Source organism: Callospermophilus lateralis, chromosome 2 (assembly GCF_048772815.1).
Source record: "Callospermophilus lateralis isolate mCalLat2 chromosome 2, mCalLat2.hap1, whole genome shotgun sequence".
Lineage (NCBI taxonomy): Eukaryota > Metazoa > Chordata > Mammalia > Rodentia > Sciuridae > Callospermophilus > Callospermophilus lateralis.
In genome coordinates this window covers 131,552,696-131,578,796 of record NC_135306.1, presented here as the reverse complement: position 1 = coordinate 131,578,796, position 26,101 = coordinate 131,552,696, and the positions used below count along the sequence as shown (strand labels likewise).

At 34.4% G+C, this 26,101-nt stretch overlaps 1 protein-coding gene across 4 annotated transcripts in view; it reads left to right on the top strand.

Annotated features, from left to right (window-relative positions):
- Cep295 (centrosomal protein 295) overlaps positions 1 to 26,101 on the top strand; it is a 57,577-nt gene that overhangs the window by 15,762 nt on the left and 15,714 nt on the right. For 2 of the 4 annotated variants that reach the window (XM_076846521.1, XM_076846517.1), the window contains exons 7-17: positions 9,793 to 9,933; positions 12,164 to 12,347; positions 12,770 to 12,937; positions 15,431 to 15,652; positions 18,232 to 18,324; positions 18,479 to 18,582; positions 20,055 to 20,192; positions 20,598 to 20,695; positions 20,963 to 24,410; positions 25,642 to 25,819; positions 25,957 to 26,100. In XM_076846521.1, the coding sequence (XP_076702636.1) occupies positions 9,793 to 9,933; positions 12,164 to 12,347; positions 12,770 to 12,937; positions 15,431 to 15,652; positions 18,232 to 18,324; positions 18,479 to 18,582; positions 20,055 to 20,192; positions 20,598 to 20,695; positions 20,963 to 24,410; positions 25,642 to 25,819; positions 25,957 to 26,100 (4,918 nt within the window). The remainder of the gene's footprint in view (positions 1 to 9,792; positions 9,934 to 12,163; positions 12,348 to 12,769; positions 12,938 to 15,430; positions 15,653 to 18,231; positions 18,325 to 18,478; positions 18,583 to 20,054; positions 20,193 to 20,597; positions 20,696 to 20,962; positions 24,411 to 25,641; positions 25,820 to 25,956; position 26,101) is intronic. The other 2 variants (XM_076846518.1, XM_076846519.1) reach the window with 2 other exon arrangements.

The following is a 26,101-nucleotide window of genomic DNA, read 5'->3' as shown; positions in this document are numbered from 1 at the left end:
AAAAAAAATCCTAAAAAATGAAACTCCTGCTGAATAAATTCTGATTGAGTTGGAATTAAAACTTTAAAACAAACAAACAAAAAACATTTGACTTTTGTTGTTTGGGGGTTGACTTATTTCACTTAGCATAATAGTCTCCAGATCCATCTATTTACTGGCAAACATCATAATTTCCATCGTGTATGTATACCACATTTCTTTATTTTTATGTGGTGCTGAGGATTGAACCCAGTGCCTCTTGAATTCTAGGCTAGAGCTCTATCCCTGAGCCACAACCCCACCTCCACCTTTTTTTTTTTTTTTTTTCTATTCATCTATTTAAGGGCACCTAGGTTGACTTAATAGTTTAGCTATTGTGAATTGTGCTGCTGTAAACACTGATGTGGCTGCATCCCTGTAGTATGTTGACTTTAACTCCTTCACATATATACTGAGGAGTGGTATAACCAGGTCAAATGGTAGTTCCATTCCTAGTTTTTTGAGGTATATCCATACTGCTTTCCATAGTAGTTGCAACAATTTGCAGTCCCACCAATAATGTACGAGGGTGCCCTTTTCCCCACATCCTTGCCTGTGTTTATTATTTGTATTCTTGATAATTGCCATTCTGGCTAGAGTGAAATGAAATCTCAGTATTGTTTTAATTTGAGTTTCTCTAAAAGCTAGGGATATTGAACATTTTTTCATAGATTTGTTGACTGTATTTCTTCTTCTTTTTTTTTTTTTTTTTTTGGTACTAGGGGCACTTAACCACTGAGTCACATCCCCAGCATTTTTTTATATTTTGTTTAGAGACAGGGTCTTGCTGAATTGCTGAGGCTGACTTTGAACTTGTGATCCTCCTGCTTCAGCCACCTGAGCTGCTGGGATTATAGGTGTGTGCCATTGCACCCGGCCTTGTATTTCTTCTTTTGAGAAGTCTGTTTCTTTGTATATCCTGGATATTAAAACACTCTCTGAGAAGAAACTGCAAGATTTCCTCTCATCCTGTAGGCTGTTTTCTTCGTGCTCTTGTTTCCTTTGCTATGAAGAAGATTTTTAATTTGATGCTGTCTCATTTATTGAGTTTTTATTTTACTTCTTGCCCTTTAGGAGTCTTGTTAAGGAGGTCAGTTCCTGAGCTGATATATTGGAGTGTTGGTCCTATGTTTTCTTTTAGCAGGTGCAGTATGTCTGGTCTAATTCCTAGGTCTTTGATCTACCTTGAGTTGAGTTTTATGCAGGGTAAATTTCATTATGTATTTTCAGTTTTCCCAGCACCATTTCCTAAAAAGGCTTTTTCTTCTATGTATGTTTATAGCACCTTTATCAAGTATGAGATAACTGTATTTATGTGGGTTTGTCTCTGTGTCTTCTATTCCGTTGGTCTTAATGCCTGTTCTGGTGCCAATAACATGCTCTTTTTTGTTACTATAGCTCTGTTTTATAATTTACAGTCTGATATTTTGATGCCTCTTACTTCTTTTTCCTTGCTGAGGATTGCTTTGGCTATTCTGGGCCTCTTATGTTTCCAAATGAATTTCATGACTGCTTTTTCTATTTCTATGAAGAACATCACTGGAATTTTGATGGGAACTGCCTTGAATCTGTATAGTGCTTTTGGTAGTCGTTTTAGTCAGCTTTTTCACTGCTGTGACTAAAGGACCTGAAGAACAATTTTAGAGGAGGAAAAGTGAATTTTAGGGCATAAGGTTTCAGAGGTCTCAGTGCATAAACAGCTGGGTTCATTCCTTGGGACTTGAAGTAAGGCATCATGATAAAAGAATGTGAGATGGAGGGAAGTGGCTCACATGATGATCAGAAAGCAGAGGGAGACCACTTGGCACATAAAAAATATATACCCTAAAGTCTCACCCCCAGTGACCATCTCCTCTAGGCACACCTTATCCATCTTAAGTTACCACTTGGTTAATCCCATCATGGGATTGAATTAGTGCTGGGGTTAAGGCTGTCAAGATCCAATCATTTCTCCTCTAAACCTTCTTGCATGTCTCACACAGGAACTTTTGGGGGACATCTTATATCCAAACCATTACCATACTATGGCCATTTTTATAATACTAATTCTATCTATCCAAGAACATGGGAGTTCTATCCATCTTCTATAGTCGTCTTCATTTTCTTTCTTAGAGTTCTATAGTTTTTATTGTAGAGGTCCTTTACCTCTTTTGTTAGATTGATTCCCAAGTTGTTTTTCTTTTTTGAGGTTATTGTGATTAGGATGGTTTTCTAATTTCTTTCTCAGGAGATTCACGATTAGGGTATAGGAAAGTGGTTGATTTATGTGTTGATTTTGTATCTGCTACTTTGCTGAATTCACTTATGAGTTCTAGAAGTTTTCTTTTAGAGCGTTTTGGATCTTCTGAATAATAGGATCATGTCCTTGGAGATTGTTCAAGCTCTTCTTTTCCTATTCATATCCTTTTAATTTTCTTTTCTTGCCTAATTGCTGTGGCTAGAGTTTCAAGGACTGTGTTGAATAGAGGTGGTGAAAGTGAGCATCTCTGTCTTGTTCCTGTTTTTAGAAGGAATGCTTTCAATTTTTCTCCCTCAGAATAATGTTGGCCCTGAGTTTGTCTTATGTATCCTTTACAACTTTTGTTTCTTTTGTCTCTAGTTTTTCTAGTGTTTTATACATGAATGGATGCTGTATTTTGTCAAATGCATTTTCTGCATCTGGTGAGACAATAATGTGATTTTTGTGTTTATTTATGTGGTGGAATACAGTTACTGATTTCTGTATGTTGAGCCAATCTTGCACCACTTGGATGAACCCCACTTGATCATGGTGCTCTATCTTTTTATGTGTTTTTGTATGCAATTTGCCAGTATTAAGAATTTTTGCATCTGTGTTCATCAAGAGTATTGATGCAAAGCTTTCTTTCTTTGGTGTGACTTTGTCTATTTTGGCATCAGGGTGATATTGACTTTATAGAATGAGTTTGGAAGAATTCCCTCCTTTTCTATTTCATGGAATAATTTGAGGAGGATTGCTATTAGTTCTTCTTTAAAGATCTAGTAGAATTCAGCTGAGAATCCATCTAGTCCTGAGTTTTCCTTTGTTGGTAGTCTTTTGATGATTCTTCAGTTTCATTACTTGACATTGATCTGTTTGAATTGTCTGCATTCTCTAGGTTTGATTTGGGTGGATCAAATGTCTCTAGGAATTTGTCAGTGTCTTCAAGATTTTGTGGCTTGTTGGAGTGTAAATTTTTTCAAAATAGTTTCTGATAATCCTATGGATTTCAGTAGTGTCTATGGTGATGTTTCCATTTCATCATGGATTTTAATAACTTGAGTTTTTCAGTCTTTCTTTTGGTTAGCTTAGCTAAGGGTTTATGTGTTTTGTTTACTCTTTCCAAAAACCATCTTTTGTTTTATTGATATTTTGAGTTTTGTTTTTTTCAATCTCAATTTCATTGATTTTTAGCTCTGATTTTTTTTTTTTTAATCTTTATTTTGTCTCTGTGTGGTGCTGAGGATCAAACCTACTGTCTCACATGTGCTAGGTGAACGCTCTACCACTTGAGCCTAGCCCCAGCTCTGATTTTAATTATTTCGCTGATTTTATTTGTTTCTTCTGATTAATTTTGGTGTCCATTTGTTCTTTTTCTAGAGCCTTGAGATGTAATGTTAGATTGTTTGATATCTTTCTGTTTTAATGTCTGAACTTAGTGCTATGAACTTTCCTCTTAGAACTGCTTTTATAGTGTCATAGACATTTTGATATGTTGTATCATTATTCTCATTTATTTTATTTTTCTCCTGATTTCTTCTACTATCCATCATTCAAAAGTGTACTATTTAGTATCCACATGTTAGTGTGATTTCTACTTTTTATCTTATTATTGATTTCTAATTTCATTCCATAATGATCTGATAGAATGCAGGGTATCATCTCTATTTTTTTGTATTTGCTGAGATTTGCTTTGTGGCCTCAATATGGTCTATTTAAGAGAAGAATCCATGAGCTGCTGAGAAGAAGGTGTATTCAGTCATTGATGGATAAAATATTCTATATATGTCTGTTAAAATTCATTGTAAAAATTTTAGTTTTGTAGCATCTTTATTTAGTTTGTATGATCAATCCAGTGATGATATAGATGTGTTGAAGACACCCAGTATTATTGTGTTGTGGTCTATTTGATTTTTAACATTTAGAAGGATTTGTTTGATATATATAGAAGCTCTGTTGTTTGGGGCATAAGTATTTACAATCATTATGTCTTGTGTGATTTCCTTAAGGAGAATGAAATGACCTTCTTGTGTGATTCCCTTAAGCAGAATGAAATGACCTTCTTTGTTTCTTCTGATTAATTTTGGCTTGAAGCCCACTTTATCCGATATGAGACTAATGACCCTGCTTATTTACAAGATCAATGTGAATGGTATGTTTTTTTCCTCCATCTTTCATTTTCAGTATGTGGATGTCTTTGCCTTTGAGATGAGTCCCTTTGGAGACAGCTTATTATTGGTTTTTCTTTTTCTTTCTTTTTTTTTTTTAAATCCAAACTGCCAACCTGTGTCTTAATTGAAGAGTTCAGACCGTTTACATTCAGTGTTATTATTGAGTTATGGTTTTTATTTCCTGTCATTTTGGTTTATTTGTAATGCTTAAATTGAATTTGATTCTCTTTTAATTGACTGTTCTCCTAGTGTATTTCTTCCCTGTTGTGCTTTTCACTTTTATTTTTGATTGCTTCTTCATGGACTAGTTTATTGAATATGTTTTGTAGTGTAGGCTTTTTAGTTGTAAATTCTTTTACCTTTTGTTTATCATTGAAGGTTTTTATTTCATTTTCAATTCTAAAGCTTACTTTTGCTAAGGTGTAGTATTCTTGGTTGGCATCCATATTCTTTCAGAGCTTGGTATATTATTCCAAGACCACCTAGCTTTTAGGGTCTAGGTTGAGAAATTAGTTGAAATCTGGATTGGTTTCCCTCTAAATGTGCCAGTCTTTTTTATCTAGGAATTTTAAAATTCTATCCTTATTTTGTATGTTAGGCATTTTCATCATAATGTGCCTTGGAGCAGATCTGATATAATTTTGATATTTGGAGTCCTATGCCTCCTTCATTTGAATTTTCATTGCATTCTTAAGGTTTGGGAAGTTTCCTGATATTATTGTGTTCTTTCAGTTTGTATTTCAAAGCCCTCATCTATCCTGACGAATCTTAAATTTGACCTTTTAATATTATCCCATATTTTTGAATATTCTGTTCATGTCTCTTAACAATCTTTTCTCTGTGGTCAGCTTTATTTTCTAGATTATATACTTTGTTTTCAAGGTCTGAAAATATATCTTCAGAGTGGTCTAGTCTATTTGTGATGCTTTTCATTGAATTTTTAATTTGGTTTATTGATTCCTTCATCTTAAGGATTTCTGATTGGTTGTTTTTCAGAATCTCTATTTTCTTAGTGAAGTGATCTTTCACTTCTTGTATTTTTCTTGATTTCACTCCCAAATCATCTTTTACCTCATAGTACAGTTTAACTATGAACTTTTCTAAATTCCTTCTGACATTTCTTCCATTGTGGTGTCAGTAAACTCTGTTGTTGAGGCCTTTGGGTAGTTTGGGGTGTTTTGTTCCCTTTTATTTTCATATTGTTTGTATTTCTACACATTATCAGTATGGTTATGACTCCTTTTTTTAAGTGAAGGACTACTTTTTGAACTTCTTAAGATCCCTGGATTGGGTGAATATCCAGAAAATGGTATTTTAATTCACTGTGTGATTTCTGCTGATCCCAATATCAGCCCAGCTTTAAACAATGCCTCTGAGCCTATTTGCTATAGTTGCTTCTGGCCAAGGCCTCAATATATTCAACCTTATAAGAATAAAAGTTATTGTAGTTGATCACTGCTGTTCCTCAAGTTCAGGTATATACCTATGGTAAAAATTCTCTTAATTTTGCTTTTCCTTCTGTGCCTCCCATTTGTGCTGTGAGGAAATCTGGAACTGTTGCTTAGCTCATCTCCACCATCTTGCCTCTCCAAATTATTTTGTGGTTATACAGTTTCCAAAAGGGAAATGGTCAGACCCTGTATGTCCTCTGAAGCTCACTTGCCATGTTCTTGTAACATAATCATGAAGAACTTTTGATAGTAAATTGTCTTTTTTAAAAATATCAGTAACATGAAAATGGTTGTCTTACCATACCATTGCCTGCATAGAATACTATGGTTTAAAAATAGTTGCCAATCTTAAGAGTGATAAATGATATATTTTTATAATTATTAATTCTTCGTAACAGTGGATTTTAATATTTCTGCTGAATACTTTTGGTCACTAGGAAAATAAGCTATCAGTAGAGTATTTGTGTGGAGTTTAAAATACAACAAATATACATTTTGGTTGACTGCTTAATAGCAAGTGTTAACCATACTCAGTTAATACCTAGCATGAATATCATCATCATAAATGAATCCCTGAGAATTGAGACTAAATATGAGATTTATTTAAAAATTATACAAAATATAATTATGTTTTCAATGTCTTTGTAATACAGGAGTAATAACTAGTCTGTTGCTAACTTGCCCTCTTTGTTTCTATACTGCTTTTTTGCAGTTTTAAATAGATGTTTCCTTTTAGCTGAGATTGATGACGAAAGATTTTTCTCCTGTCTCCATCAACATAGGTGATAATGTTAGATTAAGTCATTAAGCTTTCCTTTTTGATATTAGCTAGACCTCTTTCCTCTTCAATTTCTGGACTTTTTAAAGATTGGATCAGAAGTTAAAAGAGTTTCATAACAGTAGTACCCCAGCCAGAGCATTTTGTACTGATTAAAGAAGATGCTCTCTGAATATTTTCAGAATAGATTGATGATTTTACAGTTTTTATTCTGATATTTTATTGCTGCTTTACTCCCTCACGTAGGTAAAAATCTGCTCTTAAATCTTGGATTTAAAAAGTAACAACAAGCAATGAGCTTTGCTTTCAAGATAAAATCATCTCTGAATTTTCATCTGTACCTCACATGTATAATAATTTAGCATCTGCTCTGGAATAGAATGTTCTGATCTTAACAGCAAGTATAATAAAAAAATTGTGTATTATTCTCATAGATGTTTGAGTATTTTTCTTCTGGAATTTTTTTAAATAAATAAACTGCTTTTGTTTGTTCAGTATGCCTTTTTAACTTATAAGAGTTGATATTGTGAAATTTTTTTGATATTCTGAAACAGCAATTCCAAACCTTTGTATCATTAAATTTGTCTTTTGCTGAAAAAGAATAATGACATTAGCCTGCCATGCTCCTAATTCAAGTCAGTAATTCTCTGTTATGTTTACTTATTCATTTTCAATACACACCAATTAACAAAATATAATATGTTGGCCTTTATATTTTTCTCTTTGTCAATGAAAATTGTGTACACTTTTTAAAAATATGAGTCCAAAAGTACTTTTCCAGCCTCATCCATTATTTTGTTTCCTGTGACATAGAAATGTCTGTGGAGAAAGGAAGCAAAAACAGCTGTTTTCTGTGTTTAAGTACAATATCGTATTTAATTTATCAGATTTAAGTATGATAGTTTGCCATGCTATCATACTGAAAAAGACTTCTGTCCAAATAACTGATGGACAAGATGAAAAAATGTATTTATTAAACTGCTTTACTTTTTTTTGCACTACAGATTATAACTCATGAAAAAATTTCTCAGAAATATCTTTTTGAGTGGTTTTCATAGTTTAGCAAATTTCACATTTTTCACCTGCATCCACTAAAAATGAAATCTAACAATAATTTCATTCAGATTTTTGTTTAAATTTTCTATAGGGGTCTGTCTTCCTAAAGTATTCTTGTAAAGCCTTGTTTTGAAATTTGGTGAATAAAGAATAAAATTTGTTTGGGGATCATAAATTTTATTTTTTTTGGTGCTGGGGTTTGAACCTAGGGCCTTGTGCATGGTAGGCAAGCATTCTACCACTAACCTAGACCCACAACCTCCTTAATTAAAAAAAATATATATATTGTTGCATTATAATTATATGTAATAGTGGGATTTATTGTGACATATTTAAACATGTACATAACATAATTTGGTTAATTTCATTTCCCAGAATCTCCCCTTTCCCTCTCCTCTTCTCCTGGTCCCCTTCAACTCTGCTAGTCTCTATTTTCTTGAGAGTCCCTCCTACCCATTTTTTTTTTTTTCCTTTTTTCTCTAACTTCTACATATAAGAGAAAACATGACCCATGACCTTCTGAGTTTGGCTTATTTGCTTGCTTGATATAAAGCTCTCAAGTTCCACCATTTTCCTGTAGATCACATAATTTCATTTATTGGTGAATAAAACTCCATTCTGTATGCCACATTTTCTGAATCCATTCATTCATTGACAGACACCTAGGCTGGTTCCCATAATTTGGCTATTGTGAATTCTGTTGCTGTAAATATGTCTGTGCCTGTGTTGCTTGAGTATGCTGACTTTAATTCTTTAGGATATATACCAAGGAATGCTATAACTAGCCTCCCTAATTATTTTCTCTTTAGATCAAGTATATTTATTGTTCATGTTATATGCTATTTGTAAGGTTTTCGTTCTTAAAATTTTGGTTTACCAAAATTGACATTCTGCTTTTAATTCTTTCTCAAGAGTCTGAAGAATTCCTAAGCAATTTTTTTCTTGAAAACTTCCTGATCTCAAAGGAAAAATATGTTCTTAAAGGTTATTTTTGTTCAATGTTTTGCATGTTATTATACTAAATAATTCTATGGAGATTATACTTTTTATTCGTTTTTGTTCTGCCTTATATTATTTAGGTTTGCATAAATATTTACTCAAAGGTGAATGATATTTTTATTAAACTTGTTTGTCCAGTATATTCTTTCTTCCTAGTCATCAGTTTTTTAAATCTGTTTTTCCCACTATATGAGAGTTTTTAGTTATATATATAATTTTGTTATTGTTTTGATTTATTGATAGAATTTCAACATATAAACATAAAGATGTTAGCCCTGAGCTAGTAGGCATGTTGGTTCACACCTGTAATTCCAGAAACACGGGAGACTGAGGCAGGAGGATCACAAGTTTCAGGGAAGCCTGAGCAACTTAGCAAGACCCTGTCTCGATATAAAAAATTAGAAAAGGACTGGAGATAATAGTTCAGTGCCCTGGGTTCAATTCCTCCTTTGACCTGGTACATTTAAAATGATTACATATATTGATCATGGTTTTCAGATAATACAAGTAAATCCAGGTTATATTACTATTTTTATGTTAATGAGATGGTGATTGGCTATACAGTGGCATAATAATTGCTATACAGAAGATCTAGGAAGCCAGAATTTATATTAAAGTTAGTTTTTAGTTTTTCCTAGACCAAAGCTAAGTAGCAGGTGTTTGCTAAAAAAAACAAAAACAGAAAAATCCCTTTCTTTATATTACTTACATGACTTTGGATGTTTGTCATTTGGTTTCTTTATCATATTTGTGAGACCTTTCAACATTGTCATTTTAATGTAATTTTTTAACTTAAAAATGATGGGCTGGGGATATAGCTCAGTTGGTAAAGTGCTTGTCTTGCATGCACAAGGCCCTGGGTTCAATCCCCAGCACTACCAAAAAATAAATAAATATGATGGAAAAAATATGCTTGGATAAATAAACAATAAATACATGCTATTGATTCTTGTGGGCATTTAAAAACAGCTCTTCTTAACAGTGTAATTTTATGTAAGTAAAAAACATGATTATAAATTTTTTGCTGTTAAATTATTTTGTTTCACACTTTTATAAAAAATTATCTAAAGTCAATCTAAAATGTTACTGATTGACTGCTAGCCAGATGCTCACTTGGCCGCTGAAGAAGAAGCTAAACGATTGGAAGAACTGCAAAAGCAGGCAGCACAAGAGAGAATGGAGCAGTTTGAAAAGGCACATGTACGGGGTTTCCAAGCCATGAAAAAGATCCATTTGGCCCAAGTAAGAATTAAATTGTACCTGTAATAATTACTACTACTACTGCTACTACTAATGGTACTACTATTACTGATAGGCTTATAATAGCATTGCAGAACTGATTGGTGAATGAGCTTAAAGTAAGGGGTGTGAAGGTGTTAAATATAGTTCTGATTCATGTGATTTGCTTCCTAACCTACTTTGACATCAGGTTGGACTAGGCTATTTTCACTTTCAACATATTGCTGTAAATATTTTACTTATAATTTACTTTTAAGTTCAGTCCGGAAATAGCCTGAGAAGAAATTAAATCATTTTCTTAATTTAATAATTTGAATTGCATTTGTGCTTTATTGAGGATTCAATTCATTAAATATTTATTGAGCTAAGCACTTAATGACGTTGCCTGGTATTGATTGAAAGGTAAAGTCATGATCCTTGCTCTGAAGAAGTTTTGAAAAAGTGACTGTTGTAGACCTGCGAAATAGTATCATTTTAGCTTCTCTTCTGTCATACTTATTGTTCAGTTAGTGCTTATTTCTGAAATAGTATAAAAATTGTCCTGTTAAAAGCCTCATTTTATTTCTTGAATTTGATTAATGTGTTTGGATATTTTAAATACCTACCTTGGGGATGAATTTTTAAGCACTTATGTAGAAATTAAACACTTATCTTATGAAAGTTTTATTTGTATGGTTTGGACTAAATTATGATCTTTTCCCTTAAATTTTAGACTTTTGCCAATTGAAAGTGTATTATGACGAAAATAACTTAATGTCTAAATTATTATTATTATACTTCTAAGGCTTAAATCTATAGAAAAAAGCATGAAAAGTAATCATAAATTAAACACATTCTTCAATAAGAGCAATAGTGTTTAGTGGTTAGGAAAGTGGTCCCCACAATAAGTTTGCCTGAATTTACCTCTCTTCTTTACTCCTTGACTGTTTGATCTCGGCAAGTTACTTAACCTCTCTGAACTCTGTGTCATCATCTCTGTAATGAAGATTAAATGAGTTTAGTAAAGCCCTTAGAAATGTGCATGGAATTTCATAAGCTCACAGTAAATGGTAGTGATCATGGTAATTGTCATTATAAATTAATATAAGAAGAATAATGTAAAGATTTCAAGGAACCAGAATATTACACTTAATCAAAAAGTTTTGAATTAGTGCGATGATTTGAATCATAAATGAAGAGAATTTGTTAATAATTTGATTACTTTTCAGATTTAGCAAAAAAAAAAAGTCATCTCTTAATGACATAATATTTAAAACTTTCAAAAGAATAAGGAATATGTATATATCATCATTGGACAACCACCTAAGCAGCAGGCCTTCTCTACTTATTGTAAACATGTTTCTTTCATACGAATGGTTAAAGCTGTGTAATGTCACTGCTAATAAGAGATTTCCTTTTCCCTGTCTGACCCTTTTTGCTGCAAACTCTGTTGTGTTCTGGGGCCTTATTTCCTGCTGGAGTCTGTGGGAACTAGTATTTGGCCTCTGTCTGCCTCTCAGTTTAATCTTTTTTGCCTTTACTCGCCCTTGCTATAGTGAGCTGTTCACTGTTCCTGAATACTCCCTGCCTTCATCTCCACACCTGTGTGCTGCAGTTGTGTCCTCTTACTTGTAATTCTCCTTTACTCACTTTTATCTAAGTTCTCATCCCAAGGACTGAGACTTCTGTCTTCATTCTCTCTCTCTCTTTACCTGATAACACCAGTATTCAGTTAGATAACCTCACTAAAATGCTGTACTTAAACTTTAATATTAGCCACACCCCATAGATACATGCAGACTCCTTTAATCATGAGAAGTGATAAGCATGTGGAGTAAGAAGCCACATTCCACAGTAACTCTGGATCTTAGTGCTTCCTTGAGACAGGTATATTGAGAATTGGACCATAGTACATTGCAGGAGTTGTGACAAATTAAATAGAAATAACTTCATGACTTCCCCCAGAAGGGAAACTCTAACTGGCAGAAACTTTATGACCTAACCAGTACTACCTTCTCATAGTATTAACATAATGCTAGTTGTTTGTTGTCTCACTACTAAGCAAAGGTTGAGTTGTTTTGTTTTTTTTTCCCCTAGCATTTTTCATAGTAACTGACATTCAGCAAATATTTGTTGAATAGTAGGGGAGAGGATAGACCCCAGGCCCTCTTTCTCCCAGTTTCCTCACTTTTCTCTCACTGTTAATGTAACTATCTAAAGTTTGACTCAGCTGTTTTAATCCTCATTCTTAAAGAATCAAGAGAAATTAATGAAAGAACTCAAACAGCTACAACAAGAGGACCTGGCACGTAGGAGACAGACTGTAGCACAGATGCCACCACAACTAGTTGAACTTCCATACAAGCGCAATGAAATGAAAGAAGACTGGCAGAGAGAGCTGGAATTTGCCTTTGAAGATATGTACAATGCAGACAGGAGTAAGATATTTTCAGCAGTGCTTTTAAATGTTTTGGTGCAAAAATAACATTTGTGATGATAAAGCAGTTTTTGTTTGGAAATGTTCTCAGTTTGAAAGAGGACTTCATATTTTAGATTTAAAAACTATGATGGCCTTTAAAATTTTATGATCATCCAGGTGCAGTAGTTCGTGCTATAATCCCAGCAACTCAAAGAATCTGAGGCAGGAGGATCAAGAGTTCAAAGCCAGCCTCAGCAACTTAGGGAGGCTCTAAACAGCTTAGTGAGACCCTGTCTCAAAATACAATATAAAAAGGGCTGGGAATGTGATTAAGTACCCCTGGGTTCAATCCCTCATACCTAAATAAATAAGGTAAAATTTTATGTTCAAATTCTTTTTAATCATGTTGGAATGGAAGCATGTGTCTATTTTTCTTTAAAGAGGTGAAAGGAAACCTGATTTTGCACCTTGAACCAGAGCCTTTGCCTGCTGTGACTGATCAGATCCAAGATGAAGAACTAGACCTTTCAATGGAACAAGATAATGCAGGTGAAACTGAGAACCTTCAAGGAAAAGAAGCTGAAATAATATCTCCTAGTGAAATAGACGGTAAAAGCACCTTCTGAGCTGACTATTACAATATTTCACAGAAAAAAAAATGTGAATCATTTATCAATAGGAAAATCTGGTGTAATTTAAATGCAAATAATTTCTAATACTAATGGGAATGTTGGCAAGATGAAATGATGTTTTCGTATATTTTTCATTAGAGATCTGCTTCATGTACCTGGTACGAAAGCTATTGTATTCATATGTGTAGGTATTTTGGAGTTCTTTAGGTTATTGAGTGAAATGCTCAATTCTGAAGTCACTGGAGTCAGATTTCTTTTGTTTTTAGATTTTAGAAAATCATCCTTTGTTTAATTACTACTGGGTACTTCATGTATAGTGATGAATAGCACAACATTTCATCTTCTGAATTTTATCTTATCTCCAACATCGTGAACTTTATTTTAGTTTGGCTTAAAACTCAGTGTCTAGCAATAAATTTATCATTATCTCCTGCCTACATCTTATCTTCCTACCTTTCTTATATTAGTTAGTAATGGTACCACAGTTTGCAGTTACGAAGTCAAACCAGTGGGAGTTACGTTTAACACTTCCCTTTTCTACTTCCATATCTCTTTTTTTTAATTTTTAATTTTTTTTAATTTTATTTTTATTTTTTTTAATTAATTTTTATTGTTGGTTGTTCAAAACATTACATAGTTCTTGATATATCATATTTCACACTTTGATTCAAGTGGGATATGAACTCCCATTTTCCATATCTCTTTAAAGGCCAAATTCTTTTCATTAAATGGCCTTCTCCACCCCCACCCCCACCCCCCAACTCTCCTGGTATTACCCTTGTTTAAAGCCATTGAGGCTTTTCTTGTCATTTGCACCCTATACTGTGGATGTAACTCTTTACATAGGTCTCCTATTGAACTCTTCAGGTAGGGTCTCTAGGTTTTATCCTTCTCTTCTTCTCTGTCAACATTGCTATTCAAACAAGTATAAGGTTGCTGTATTTTGGCTTTGGCATAAATTTGGTGGAAGATGGTTTCAGGGCTCATTTGACTTTCTAGGGTTCCCACTTAAATTTCATTTCTGGCTTCTGCCAGATCAGCAAGTTCTTTAAAAAGATATTTTTACCATTTCATCTAGCTTTTTTACTTATTTTCATTGGAGGTGTCATTTACATTTCTAGTTTGTCAGAATTGGAAGTTCTGAAGGAATAGTCACTCTTCAGTTCCTACAGATTCCATTTTAGGATGCTGACTTCATGTTATCAGATCCTTTCATTTTTCATAAAAGCAAGGGAACTGGACATTATGGTATACATCTGTATTCCTAGCTGCTGGGAGACTGAGGCAGGAGGGGCTTGAGCCCAGGAATTCAGAGCCATTCTGGGCAACATAGACCCTGTCTCTTTAAAAGAAAAAAAAAGTCATCTAGGAATTTCATTGTTTATTAAATCTTTATTTTTAAATTTTAGCAACTAATCCATATTTTTCAAAATGAATGGATCACAGACTGATGGTGATTCAAAGAAGATAGCCAGAAAAGATTACTCAAGTATATGATTTCCATGTTTTATGAAGTTGAAAAACAAACAATAGGCAAAACTAATCTGTGGCTTTGAGGTTAAAATAGTGGTTATTTTCACAGCATGTTGACTGGAATGGATATGAAGACACTTCTAGGCTCTGGAAATGTTTTATGTCATGATCTGGATGGTGTTAATATCTGAAAACTCATTAAATTGTATGCACACTTAGGTTTTGTGCATTTTATTGTTAATAAGTTATAACTCAGAAAAAAATGTTCTTTAAATGTGGGTCATACAGAAATATAGTTGGCTAGTTTTCAACCTTTGTAGATATTCTTAAATTTTATTCCTTATTAAGCCAAAGAAATATGTATTTGTACCACAATTTCCATAGAGAATTGTTAATTTAGTATTGAGTTTTAGCATTTTACTATCAGTCTATGTGGACAAATGTTTAAATTATTATTACCTTGTTTTTTGATAACCAACAGGATCTCTTTATGAAGGTAGATGGAAGAGAAAGTTTCCCCAGATAGTAACAAGAATAACTTGGGAGGAATTGATTTTCTCTTAAGGTTATAAAGTGATGTTTTCTTCTGTAGCCTATGTTTGTGACCATACTGTAGTGCAGAGTATATAGAACCTTACAGCATGTATTTCAAAAACTAACCTTACCCACAGGTTAATTAGGAGATATTCAGTCTGTCATCATTTAACAAGCATAATAAATACTCTTAGCTTAGAATTTGTGTTACATGCATATTGTTGGAAAATAGTTGAATTTTGGTACCTTTATTAAGTTGGAAAAAAAATCATTCTTGGTTATAGAATTATGATTGGAATCAAGTAGCATTGTTGTATTACTGCAAATTGTAAATAATGTTGTGCTTTTAAGTAGAGGTTATAGCAGTAAATGAACATAAAGATAGAACAATTTGACTGCATATGGTAGATACTGAATAAGTTGTTTTTTATCTTTGAGTTTTTGTTCTTGTTTTTCCTTTTAGTCACCTTGGCAATGAAGACCCAACAGGTCCCTTCAAGAATTCTTTTTAAAAAATTGTTAAATAGGATTCGAAGCCAAAAATCTCTCTGGACAATTAAATCCATGTCTGAGGATGAAAGTGAAATGATTACGACTATAAGTGAAATTGAGAGTAGAGCACCAACAATTGAATCAGGAACAGTTGCCTGTGAAGAAAGAAAATCTTCTGAGCAGGAACAAGGTGGTTGTCTCTACTAGATTTCTTCTTTGTATAACACATAAACCCTTCTTAAGTTGTTCAAAATTATGCTCAAACTTGAAAACTCAGACTAGAGGTCAAAATTAAGAAACATATCCCAGTACTTGAGGGCAACAATCAAATGTTGAAAACCTTAGTGAATCTCTTAGACCACTTTTATTGTATTATTTTGCTTATTTATTTATTTACATATATGTATTTATGTTTGCATTTATAAATTCCAGCGTAACTGATGAACCAAAATTAACCAGTCCCCTTTGCTGAGATATTGAGGCTGTCTCTCATTGTGTGTGGGGGGGTATTTCTAGTGAAGTCTTTTTATTTCCTTAGGAAGAGCTTTTGAAAGAAGTAGTTCTTAATGAAAAGATAAGACTATGTTAAATACTTTTGAATGTGTTGTGGCTTTCTTTTACATTCCCATCAGAGATTTGTTTCCTTTTAAAGATTTTTTTTTTTTATAATAGATAGGCTACTTATTTAGTATGTTGAAAACTGAGATGATAGTAGGAAGTAAGATTTAGTATGTTTTTAGAAATTACAAAGATCATACTAACTATATCTTCTTCAATTATGTATGAGCAAATGAGATGTGATTAAATTGTATGAAAATGTTTTGCTAGCAGGCTATCAGGAAACCTTGAAATGTGTCCTTTGGTTGGCCTCTTCACTCCACCTTCTCTTGGTTTTCATTTCTTACTGGTTCCTCCTTTATCATTTCCTTCACTATTTATCCATTTAAATAACCACTAGTCCTTATCTCCAGAGCTCTTTCTTAAATATTTTCTCTGTATCAAAACTCCCTACTTGGGAGGCTGAGGTAGAAAAATCTCAGGTTCAAGACCATTCTGGGAAACTTGGTCTCAGTAAAATTTTTAAATGGACTGGGAATGTAGCTTGGTGGTAGAGTGCTTGCCTAGCACGTGCAAGGACCTGTGCTCAATTCCCAGGATCAAAAAATAAAACAGAACTCCTTAGTTGATCATCTATATATTAATGTGATCCAGAGAGCATGTTTCTAAGCTTGGCCTCCCTTTGAATTCAACTCATTTATTTGACTATTTGACATCTTCCCTTACATATCTAATAACATCTTAAATTTGTTCCAAACCGAACTCTCATATCCTCCCTTACCCTATACCTGTTTTTCATATAATCTTTCACAGTTTGATAACTTGTAATATTTTAATTCCTTTGATACAGCCAGAAAGCTAATGTTATTCTGGTTTCCTTTGATCATATCTGACATATGAAAGAATTCAGTGAGAAAAGAGGGCTTATAAGGTCACCTGAGGGATTTTGGCATCTAGAAGATGGCTAGAGAAAGGACAGACTGTAAAGTTATTAAAGGGGAGTGACCAGAGAAATAGAAGAGAATGGGGTTTTGGAATCTAAAGCAAAGGAACCCTAATATTCAGTCCATAGCAAAGTTATTTCAAAGGGGGCCCTGTTTGGGTAGGCTTTCTCTGTTCTTACCTTGCTTCATTCCTCCACTTGCCTGACTACACCCCAGGCACATGGGTCTCTTTCAGTTCCTTGAATGAGCCAAGTTGTTTTTATCCTCACAGGGCCTTTTATACCTGCTGATCTGTTTGGATAGCTCTCTTACCTCCCGACATACTTTACCTGCCTGATTTTTCCTCACCTTTCAAATTTATGCTTAAAGGCCATTTCCTCAGATAAATCATATCTGATCCATTAATTTAATATTATCTTTATTATATAGCCCCTCATTTTCCTGACAGTGCCAATCATAATTTCTACCTTTATAATTTTTTCTGTGATAATTATGTTTCTAATCCCTCACTCAACCTGAAAAACTTCATTGAGGTCTTTTCTCATTCACCATGTCTCCAGCTTCAAGCATGTGTGTGGATGCCTAATGAAAAAATGAGAAAGTAAATGGGTGCTCCATGCAGAGTGTTGGCTACCCTTATATGATAAAAATACACTGTTTTAAATTTCTTCTCTGCTTTGGTTTTACAGATAATAAAAAAATTCTAGTTTGAAATGCATCAAAGATCCTGATATTTCTTTATCTTCTCTTTTTTAATGTTGCTATCATGCTCATTATTCTGCTACCTTTTATGCTTTTCCATTGTATTTGAAAATCTTGCCAGCATACCTTTTCAAACAGTTCTTCACTTTTTCCTTTTTCTTACATTTAGTCTTTCATTTGTCTTGTTATATTAACTTTGAATAATACAAGTGGATACATATATAGTCGTCAAAAAGTGACTGGATCTTAGCCAGGTGGGGTGGGACATGCTTGTAATCCCAGTGACTTGGGAGGCTGAAACAGGAGGATTGCAAATTGGAGGGCAGCCTGAGCAACTTATCAAGACCCTGTCTCAAAATAAAAAGGGTTGGGGATGTAGCTTAGTGATAGAGCATCCCTGGGTTCAATCCCTAGTGCCCCCAAAAAAGATGATGATCAGATCTTTAAGTAAGACGTTCAGGTAGACCAAAATTGAATGCTTAATCTGAGTGTAGATTTGTGTTAGTTTGCCCTCTTTAAGCTTGATCTGATGATATAGTCATAATATCAATGATACTGTCTATTACAGTTGTTGGAAGTGACATACTGACAATTGAGTCTGGACCACTTAGTAGTGAAGACAAATCACTTTCATGCCAAACAGATGCCAAAAAGGAAGAAGGTATTTTTTTTCCCCACAATTTAGATTAAACTTGTTTAACTCTTCACATCTTTTCCCAGTAAAATTACATGTAATAAATAAATGGAAGGGTATTAATAGCAGAGTCAAAATTCTAAATTTTTAAAACTTATTTTTGTTTTGGGGATTCTCATAGAAACAAGTGCAGTTCCATCTGTCACAACTCTAGCTCAGAGTTCAGTTCTACTTCATCCTCAAGAAGAAGCGGTCAGAGTTAGAATGTCAGCAAGGCAGAAACAGGTAATTGAAAATATTTTACAGTTTTTCTTCTCCTAGGTACTCAGCTTTGTTTGACCCATGTAATTTGTCTTAGTATCTGGCTGGTTTTGATGTCATGTTTTCTACCTTGTGATAAACACTCAACTGATAAAATGCATTGTCTTTACTTGTGCTATTCATTTGACACTTACTGTGTCTTCTTTGTATTTTGTGCTTTGTATACATCTTATATTCCCTATGAAATCTATAAGGTTTTTAAAAAGGGAAATTGTTGTCTTTAAAATAGTTTATTCTACATAATTTCTGATATAATCCTTTGTACAGAGTAAGTACTTGATAAATATTTATTGATTTAATGAGTCTTTGTCATAATATTAGACATTAGATGGGCTTTGTAACCCTCCAAAACTTTTGAAAAGTAGTATTAAGAGGAAAAATTTTAAGTTCAACTTCCTTAACTGTAAATTTGGTCTCTATTCTACTTTTAATAAGTGATTTTTTAAATACAGATTACCTTGAAGGAGGCTAAATTATTCCTAAGCCAGTTTATAGGTATAGTTTTTCGCAGAAATATAGCTGGGGAGTGAGAATTCTGAGTTGGTATTTATTCTCAGATATTCTAGAACAGCATTGTCCAGTAGGACTTTGTTTGATGGAAATATTCCATATCTGTCCAGTGTGGTAGCTACAAGCCCCTTGAGCTGTGAGTCCTTAAAGTGGCTAGTGCAAGCTGAAGTATTAAATTTTTAATTTTAATTTTAATTCATGTAAATGTAAACAATGATGTGTATTGACAATACAGTTCTAGAGGTGCTATGGAACTGTCAACAATATAAATTCAGTGGATCCTATGTGAAGGAAAGTAAGACGAGGACAGGAACACCACTCCATATAGCCACTATTGCCTGATTAGGTATAAGTAAAGTATTAGGTCAAAACATTCCTCTTTGCAAAATACATCTGTGCCTTTTCCCACTTTTTCATTCAGTATTCTGTGAATCAGGAACTTTTCAAGGTGGTACATTTGACAGGCAACAAAACAGACTAGTCCTTTGGCTTCTAGATAACTTCTCTCTTAATGGGTATTCCTAAGAAATCAGAGTGCTGTGGGGGTTTCAATATTTAATTTCTTCAGTCATTTATACTGGGAACAATGTAAAATTAAAGATGTAAAATAGAATTTGACCACACTGCTTGCTGCTTCTCTGGAGGAGGTCCTTCAGTGGCGATCAGGCTCTCCTTGTACTCCTATAAAACAGAATAGTTAATGTGTTTACTCCTTCTTATGCTTTACCCTTCTTTTCATTTTTTTTCCTCCTTTCCCATCTTATACTTCCACCCTTCCTTTGACAGTGCCACTAACAGATAAAGCACCAGTTGTGGTCAATAGGTATTCTTGGTGATGAGAACTATTTCTTGTTACTGTAACACATATTAACTTTTCTTTTATATGAGTTTGTTGTTAATAGACCAATAGTATTTTTATTACCTAGATAATGGAAATAGAAGAGCAGAAACAAAAGCAGTTGGAATTACTTGAACAAATTGAACAACAGAAGTTAAGATTAGAAACTGATTGCTTCAGGGCTCAGCTAGAAGAAGAAAAAAGAAAAAAAGCTCAACACTCTGGGGTAGGATGCCAGAAATCTTGTCACTGCATAAATCATTGGGGGGCAATATTGAAAATATGAACAGTCCTAGCATTCAGAAAAGTAAAATGTTTAATTGTTATACTTGTAATAATGTATATATAAAAAGTGTGTACCAACCTAATGGCTCTCTGCTTTTAGTTTCTCTGGGATGCCAGCATAGACATGACTATGACTTGTGTGTCATGTATTTGTGGAACTTTTGGATTTGAAACAGAACGGTGATTACTTCATTTCTTACTTCTTATAAAAGTGTCAGTCTTTTTATTAAAAAAGAATATAAAAAGCTATATGGAAATCTACAACTATAGAATTTGAGTTTATATAAGATACTTTAGTGTTTGTTCCTGAATTTGCCTTTTAATTAGTAGCTCTGTCTTTTCTTAGGTTAGCACTGCTTCTGCACCATGCACTTTGGTTGCTGATGACAACAGTCATAGGCAGATGATCCACGACTATCAACAACAGCTTTTACAACAAAACAGGTATTAGCTAGGGTATCATTTCTATGTGACAGTAAGCTCCATCTTTGGGATTTATTATTTGGTTTATATGAAGATCTAATTGGAATTCCTTTAGCATTTTTCTCAGGGAAGTATAATATTGTTCCTTTTCCACCATGATTATGACCAACCCTAGGTTGCTATTTTTTTGTTGTTGTTTAAATGTAATATAAAAACACTTGAAAATGTGGGGCTTTTTTTTTTTTAACTAAAAAGTAATATTAATTTTTGTTTGTTTGTTTTTGGTAGGTTACATAGGCAATCTGTTGAAACAGCCAGGAAACAATTACTTGAATATCAAACTATATTAAAAAGAAGGTACCCATCCACATCAGCGTCATCATTGATTTCTGATCCTATTATATCAGTACCACTATGGAAATCTGAAAAACCCACTGCTGTATCAGAGCACTGGGATCAAAGTCAGAGTCATAACAAATATCAACCTATGCAATCCATACAGTTCTCAAAATTAGAACAAGATCATATTCAGGTACTGAGACAAAATCACTTTCCACAAGGACAGGTGAAAACAACAGAAATATTAAGCACTTCAGATGTTTTAGCCAAGCAGTCTTTGGAATCACAAAAATATCTAAGACAATCCTCTCAAACTGAAACACAACAGAGTGACTATGAATTGATTCCTGAAGTTTCTCACATACTTTCAAGAGCTTTGTCACATGATAGGCCAGTGGAATTACAGGATACTAGAAAAATATCTAAAACATCTATGGCAACAACCTCTCAGACTTTAGATTCCCAGCAAATATTATCAGAGAACAGTGAAAATTTATCTTCCAGGCTAACTGAAACTTCTTTATTCCTACCCGAGGGCTCTTTTAGTATTCCTCCTGTTAAAGTTGAATCTGGAAAAGTTCAGGAAACAGTGAATAGAAGTTCAGTTTCTGTAAGTCATTCTGAAATCAGCCAAATGCATGATCGACCTTTGTCATCCCCAGAGACTATCACAGCCCAGCAAGATAATTTGAAGTCTCTCCAGAAACAATTAGAACTACAGAAGGAAGTCCTTCAGGCAAGACAGGAAGCTCAGGAGCAATTGCTTTTGTCCAAACAGAAAGAATTGGAAGAACAAATTGGACGCCCTGTATTCCTCCCACTGGTAACTCCAGATGTTTTTACTTCACTGCCTTCTGCCAAAGCTGAATCAGGGAAAATCCAAGAATCTTCTCCAACCAAGAATACTACTACACTTTCCTCAAGTGATCCTGTGATCTCAGGCCTTCAGGATAGGCTTTTGAGTTTTTCACAACCTATCTTATCACAGCAAAATAACTCTAAACTTCTCCAAGAACAGTTGAATGTTCAAAGAGATAACCTTCAGGCTAGACGGGAAGCCCAGGAAGTCTTATTCATACCTAAGCAAAGTGAGTTAGATGGAAAAATAAGTTATGCACAGGCCGAGCCTTCTTCTCTGCCACATCAGGTAACTGAGCATACACGTTCTTCACTACCTTTTGCAGATAGAAAATCTGGGAAAATACAGGAGCAGCAATTCTCCAAGAGTGAAAAAGGACTTCTCTCAAACCAATCTGAAATCCCAGAATCTCAGGATGGGTTTTCAAGTTTTCTACAACAGTTCCGACCTCTGCATGATAGTCTAAAGTTGCTCCAAGAACAGCTGACTACACAGAGGGATACTCTTCAGGCCAGACATGATGCTCAGATGGACTTACTTTTCCACAGACAAAGGGATTTGGGGGATGATAAATCTGGGCAGGTGAGTTCTTCATACTCAACAATGGTTGCTCCACATTCAGATGACTTGCAGGTTTCTGCTAAAGCTGAGCCTAGGAGAGTTCAGAAACTTTATTTATCTGAGGAGGAGAATATAACTCCTCCTAGTGATTTGATGATCCCAGCTCTTCAGGATAAGTCTCTCAGTTTTCCATACCATATCCTGCCACGACAAGAAAATTTGACAACATTCCAGGAACAGTCACACATACAGAGGGTAGTACTTGATGCTGGACAAGTAGTACAAACTCAGGAATTTGTACCTGAACAAAATGAATTGAAGAGAAAAATTTCTTCTGAACAGACTGGTATCTCTTTACCTGTATCCCAGGTAGCTGAATCTGAAAGATCACAGGAGTTTATGTCAATTAAGAGTGACAATACATTTCCCTTAAGCCATTCTAAGATCCCAAGATTTCAGGAAAGATTTTTGAGAATTTCAAAACATATACTACCTCTACAAGATAATTTGGAGGAGCACCAAGAATGGCTAGACACAGAGAAAGAGGATTTTCATTTCAGCCAGAAAACCCAAGAAAATACATCTTCTGACCAGACTGGCTTGTCTTCCTTCATACCCCAATTAAGACAACTTTCATTTACTTCCTTCCCCTCTGCTGACTCTGTTATAATCCCTGAACCTCTTTCAACAGATAGTGATAGTAAAGTTCCCTCCAGGCATTTACAGATTCCAGAATTGCAGGATAGACTTTTGAAGATATCACAATGTATCCAGCCTCAACAAGATAATTTGAAGGCAATTCAAGAACAGTTAGCTACACAGAGGGAAGCCTTCCTTCAATCTAGACAGGAAGCTCAGAAAGAAATGCTTTTAGATAAACAGGGTAGGTGGAAGGGAAGGATGTCCCCTGAGCAGGTGGGGACCTCTTCCTCACTACTGCTATCTTTATCTCCTACTGAATCTGAAAGAACCCAAGAACTTTGTCCAACTATCAGTGATAGTATAATTTCCTCAAGTCATTCTGAGATGCAAAAATTGCCTGATAGGCTCTGGGGTTTATCACCACCTGTTTTAACTCAACAAGATAATTCGATTGCACTTCAGGAACAGTTGAATGCACAGACAATTTCCCTTCCTTCTATTGAGAAAACTCAGAAAGAGTTTGTGTTGCCCAGACAACGTAAATTTGAGGAAAAAGTATCTTTGAAGGATTTTATCCAACCTCACCATGGTGATATGAAGGTGCTTCAGCAGCAGTTAGATACACAAAGGAAAGTCATTCGATCTGGCCAGGAAGTCCAAGAAGAACTGCTTTTGCAAAGATTAAGTAAATTGGAGAAAAGGGTATCATCTGAGCAAATTAGTTCCTCTTCATTCCTTTCCCAGGAAACATTGCCTGCTACTAACTCTGAAAGAATGCAAAAATCTTCTGCCACCAAAATTGGTGATACTGAAACCGTAAGATCACAAGACAGGCTTTTGAGTTTTTCACAACCTATTCTGCCTCAGCAAAATAATTTGACAGCACAGTTTTACCTAGAAAGGAGCATGGTAAATTCTAATGAAAAACCTCAGGAAGAACTGCTTTTAAACAAACAAAGTCAGTTAAACAAAAGTGAATATGCTGAGCATGACCTCTCTTCTTTGTTTCAATCTAAGGAATTAGAGCATTCATTCATTCCACTACCTTTTGCAGAAGCTAAATCTGAAAGCATTTGTGAATTGTATTCACCTAAAAATGGACACGCAGCTCCTTCAAGTGATTCTACAATTCCAAGATTTCAGTCTAGACTTTCACAGCCTGTCTTAGCACAGCAAGATAAGATGGGTCTTCAGAAGCAGATGGATCTACAAAAAGAAGTTCTACAATATAGCCAAAAAGCCCAGGAAGAATTGCTTTTACAGAGACAAACAGCATTGCAGCAGCAGATCCAGAAACATCAGGAAACTTTGAAGGATTTCTTTAAAGGCAGGCAGGTATGTTTTAAACTTATATACTTAAGAATTAAACGTTGGAGCCAGGAGTGGTGGCGCATACCTGTAATCCCAGCAGCTTAGGAGGCTAAGGCAGGAGGATCATGAGTTCAGCCTCAGCAACTTAGTCAGGACCTATGCAACTCAGTGAGACCCTGTCTCTAAATTAAAAATATGTAAAAAGGGCTGGGAATGTATGTGGCTTAATGGTTAAGCACCCCTGGTTCAATCCCAGGTACCAAAACAAAACAAAAAAACAATGGAGGGTAAAACCTCACTCAGTTTTGATCCTATACCAACAAGTTTTTAGTTACTGAGAATAAGTTTTGATCTTAACTGTGCTGTAATTTCCTACCCTACACATTGGAAATTAAAACAAAAATTGATCAATCTTCTGTGGTGATTATGAGATTATTTGAAACTCAACCAATTTAAATGCAACTATCACAAAAGAATATAGATTCTTATTTGAACGTTTGTTATAGTGGGTTTTAAACTCATCGTAGATTAAAATTGTAAAAATAAACTGTTTAGCAGAATTTTTCATAGGCATTAACACACCTTGTACTCTTAATGTATAGCACTTTGTTGACATTTATATATGGATCAAAATCAGTTCTGTCTTCTTCCTTAAGGGACCTATTGACTGACTTTTAAGCTGTCATGATTTTAGGCTGATGGAGAACTGGACTTGTGTGACTTGGGTTTGAATTGTTGACAAGACTGGCATAGTCACTCAAATTCATAGTTTATCCACATGGGAGATGAAAATGTGCTTTCCTAAATATGAATGTATCCATTTTATTTTAAAATGCTACTTCTTAAACCTTATTATTTAGTATAAATAGTTCTACAAATCCTTGATGTTCAGGAGAAGCTTGAGTTGAGTGAGTCCAGGAGCAGTTAAGTCCTAGGGACTCAACTTGTCATTTGGAGGAAAATAAATGGGAAAGAAAAACAGAGGAGGATACCCAAGTATAATCTCTTATTTAAAGGAACAGTGAAGGCTTAGTTTTAGTTGGATGCTAAGCATGGTTATATTTTTTAAAGGGACTATTACCCTTTTAATATTGGAAGCATATCTCTTTTTTTAATCTGGAGAAAATTATAATAGTATAAGTGTTGGAACTATTTACTTGAGTTTCTAATTTAGAAAGAAAATGTAAATATAAGGAATTCTTCTCATAATTCCTCCAGTTTTGTCATCCCCACCCCCATCTGCCCACTTTTTTAGGCAAGTAAGCTCTTAGTCGAAAATGTTTTAAAAACTCAGAAGATGGAGCAGCTCAGAGAATGGCTTCCTCATATCCAAGACCTAACAAGAAATGATCAGCAAAGCATTAGAGATGCAGATAAGAGTAACTCTGATGATAATTGGTTGTTTTCTGAAGATGGTAGTGCCAAGCAAAGTGGTAAGATAATTGCATTTTATTGTAATTATTCTGCTGATTATTCTTTGCTTTCATCCCCTGAAGTTTCCTGGTTGTAGAAAAATTTACAGTATGTTAATAGATTTTCATTGTGCCTAACTTTGTCCTTGATGTGATAGGTGAGCACCTGGACAAAGAACCAGGTAGAAGAACCTCAAAGCCACCTGTAGCCAGAGTTAAATCTGGATTAGACTTAAACCAACATGAACTTAGTGCTATACAAGAAGTAGAATCTCCACCTAGTGGCAGAACTTCTATACCAGG